Source organism: Trichoplax adhaerens, genomic scaffold (assembly GCF_000150275.1).
Source record: "Trichoplax adhaerens TRIADscaffold_204 genomic scaffold, whole genome shotgun sequence".
NCBI classification, from domain to species: domain Eukaryota; kingdom Metazoa; phylum Placozoa; class Uniplacotomia; order Trichoplacea; family Trichoplacidae; genus Trichoplax; species Trichoplax adhaerens.
This window is the reverse complement of record NW_002061130.1, coordinates 6,323-9,808: the sequence shown is the minus strand read 5'-3', so window position 1 is coordinate 9,808 and position 3,486 is coordinate 6,323. Positions and strand designations below refer to the sequence as shown.

Below are 3,486 nucleotides of genomic sequence, written 5' to 3'. Positions count from 1 at the left end.
ATTGGTAAAAATTGCGACAAAGATTTTTCAGCAAGCGTGCACTGCACACTCTGTGGATTGCTTAAAGCAGGGAAGATTTTGAAATTGTTATGACGTATTTGAAGTTTTCTTGTCTGACCTATCACTAGGGCTATCTACACTGACGTCACACAGTACAGTACAGTACAGTACAGTACTGTACAGTAGGGTTCTCTACACGACATCATTGGAAAACCACCGACAATGACTATGGGAAAAGTTGATAACCAAAACTCAAGGGCTGCCACTGCAGACACTAGCACTAGATATCACATTTACTGTCAGCAACAAAATGCCGACGAACTAACAGCTAATGTTAAGGGTTACCACAGAGCTTAATCCTGGATTGAACTTAAGCAATCCATAATTTAATTTTATGGTTACTGCAGAGCTAAAGTATGAATAGAACATTAGCAATTTATAACTTGATATTTTAAGGTTACCAAGGAGCATCATTACATGGGACTTTTACTCAAGTACTATAATCCATCACTTAATTTTGAAGTCATTTAGATTGCTACAGTAGCTGGTGTTAGCATCTTAGCAATTTATAACTTAATATTTTAAGGTTACCAGGAGCATAATCACAGGGGGCTTTTACTCAAGTACTGTAATCCATCACTTAATTTGCAAGTCATTTAGATTGCTACTGTAGCTGGTGTTTATGCGACAGTACCGTCCTAAAATGTTCAGCTTGATACTGTATCCAGGTTCATTTAAGGATTTAAGAATTTAAGAATCTGGGTAAGATATACTGTACTGTATTATACTATTATAGCAATGATCATTTGATAACTCCATTCAATCGTTACAGCATAAACAATTTTCTCGATAGCGTCAAGTCTAATATCTATTCCTTCCAAAACTGTCTTGTATTATTTTCTAATATCATGTTCAGCCATTCGATCCCATTATACTGCATACAAAGACGCACAGTACATTGGTACCTACAGTAATATAGAGATAAGTAACGCAGCTGGTAGTTCTAATACGAGCAAATTTATTGAAAGGGATTTAAAGATCACAAGGCACACAGAACAAACAAGGGAATATTGGCACCAATCAGCTATAAGTTAGGGAAGTCGCTTACAATATACGTTAGGAATTGCAATACTAATTACCAATCTAAAGGAAAATAAAATCGCTGCAACTTTTCTGCATGTTTAAAATTGTGTTTTCGGGCGCTTTTCTCTCCAAGCTTTAATTTGGGGAATATTAGCTATGCGATCGAACAGCTCATCCAAAGCAGGAGCACTTTTAAAGATATCTTTGCTACCTTGGCTAAAGACTTGGAGGGTCTCACAGGCGATAAGAAAGTATATATCGCCAAGGGTCAACTAAAAGTAAAATGCAATTACAGTAAGAATATGTTGATAGCGATTACACAGCATATATCTATAAATTATAGCTTGGAGCTATCTCACATGTATTACTAAATACTTACTGAGTCACCAACGAAAAAACTGGTACCACCTTCCTTATATACTTTTTCAACAGCACTTAACCATGAAGGAAGAAAATTTTCAGAGAAATCTTTCTGTTTTTCGGCCTATAAATAAATGACACCGGATACGTAAAAACATATTAACTTTCTACAGTTGACAAACTATTACATGAGTCACTGCACATTACTACGTGCTTAGAATAGTTTATGTACTTTCCGCAAGTAACAAGAAGGTAATAAATAGATAATAACTTAAACCATCATAAAACATTGATTAAGATATCTAACGATAACTGCCAGTAAATACCAGTTACTAGGAAATGCATTACATTGAATACAGTACTGTATTGTATGTCATATCATATTATTATAAATCTACGATACTGATGCCTTACCTTTTTAGTTTCGTCCGCTTCGAAGTGAACACCAATAATCTTAGTCATAGCATCACCAAAAGCTCCTTGAACGACGTAAACTCTGTATTCATCCCAACTAGTTTTACCAGCTAATCCTACAATATAACACATTATTACATCAAGTATTCAGATGATGAAGGTTTATCTAGTTATATCTATGGCTTAAATAAATCGATTAAACAAAGCAAAATAAACTTGACAATCTTTGTGTGAGCCTTTATCGTTGTAAAATTCGAAACATAAGTATAATTGTACAAGATCAATGCGAGTTATGTTTAATTAAAGCCGTAACTAAGGAGTAATAAGCGTACAAGTGTATAGTAATAACATCCTACAATTAACTATAAGAAATAGATAAATAATTATGATGCAAGACGAGTAGCAATTAGATTTACTCGTATATCTTAAGTACTTATATCATAAATGCCTACCAAATTCTCGAGCAAGATAGACTGCAATTGCGTCACTTTGGCACAGTACTTTATCATCAACTTCTAACATCGGAAGTTGTCCAAAAGGAGCCTTAGAATCTGCAATTTAGATTAAAACTTTTCAATCAATTTCATCGTAAATAATTGTTTACACGATGTAGTTATTATATTTTTACGTAGTTAAAAAGTACAGTAGGAATATTATGCCAATTCCTGACAGATTACCACTAATGGTTAAATTGACAATTGTATAGAAGCGATAAAAGGAAGTAAAGTAAATTCTGTTTCGCTGTCTTGACAACACTAAAGCTGTAGTACTACGATTCTGTAGATTGCGTACAGCTAGAGAGATTAGGATACATACTAAATTTCTTTGCACTACATTCTATTTGTAGATTGAAGCTGGATGACGCTGGATTGATTTTGGGGGGCAAAAATTAGCAATTTTTAAAAGTATATTACAGCACTAACCGCCTTTTATCTTTTTCCATTCTTCTGAAGTAACGCGAACATCTTCATAAGAGACATCAGCTAAAGCGAATAAGTAGCGAGCAAGTTCGGCACGACCTCGAGCGTCAAAGTACGTTAAACGGTAGCTGGGCATTATGAAATCGTAAAAGTTCCGACAAAGATCTTTCAGCAAAGTGTGCACGCTTACAGGAGACGTTGGAAGTCCTTCTGACGTACTTTACCTATTTAATGGTGAATTTATTAGGCTATAAGCACTGACGTCACAGGTGACCGGAGCATCTTTAAGGTTGACTTATGACGTTCTACTAGGGGCGGTGCTATTCCGTTCTCTGCAAATAAACGTCTACAGTACGCCCTTCGCTAGTGTACAACCATCAAATCAATATGGAAGAAAATCGCCAAATCATTTACGATCTCTGATTATGTGATGCCGTTTAAATTAATGAACGTAATAAAAAGAAGTCGACTCCTTTATTTCAGTTAATAATGGAAGTTTTTACCCTCAGTATTTGTGCTTAAAATGATGCAGACATGAATTAATCTACTGTAAAATTTTCGATCAAAGTTTATTACACTTGAGTTGTCAGAAGTATTGGATAAGCGTTTCCATGTTGAATACTATTTAACTGTGAAGTGAATTTTATAACGACCATACTGTTATTTATATCCTCTGCGGTACACTGTTACTACACTATCACTGCTGACG

At 34.9% G+C, this 3,486-nt stretch overlaps 1 protein-coding gene across 1 annotated transcript; it reads right to left on the bottom strand.

Annotated features, from left to right (window-relative positions):
* Positions 1-1,181: 1,181 nt before the first annotated feature.
* Positions 1,182-2,913, bottom strand: TRIADDRAFT_34448 (uncharacterized protein; the record flags this gene model as incomplete). Its single annotated transcript, XM_002118559.1, has 5 exons — positions 1,182-1,355; positions 1,463-1,567; positions 1,858-1,973; positions 2,310-2,408; positions 2,781-2,913. 5 exons carry the CDS (start codon positions 2,911-2,913, stop codon positions 1,182-1,184), a joined length of 627 nt encoding a protein of 208 aa, XP_002118595.1.
* Positions 2,914-3,486: the final 573 nt, after the last annotated feature.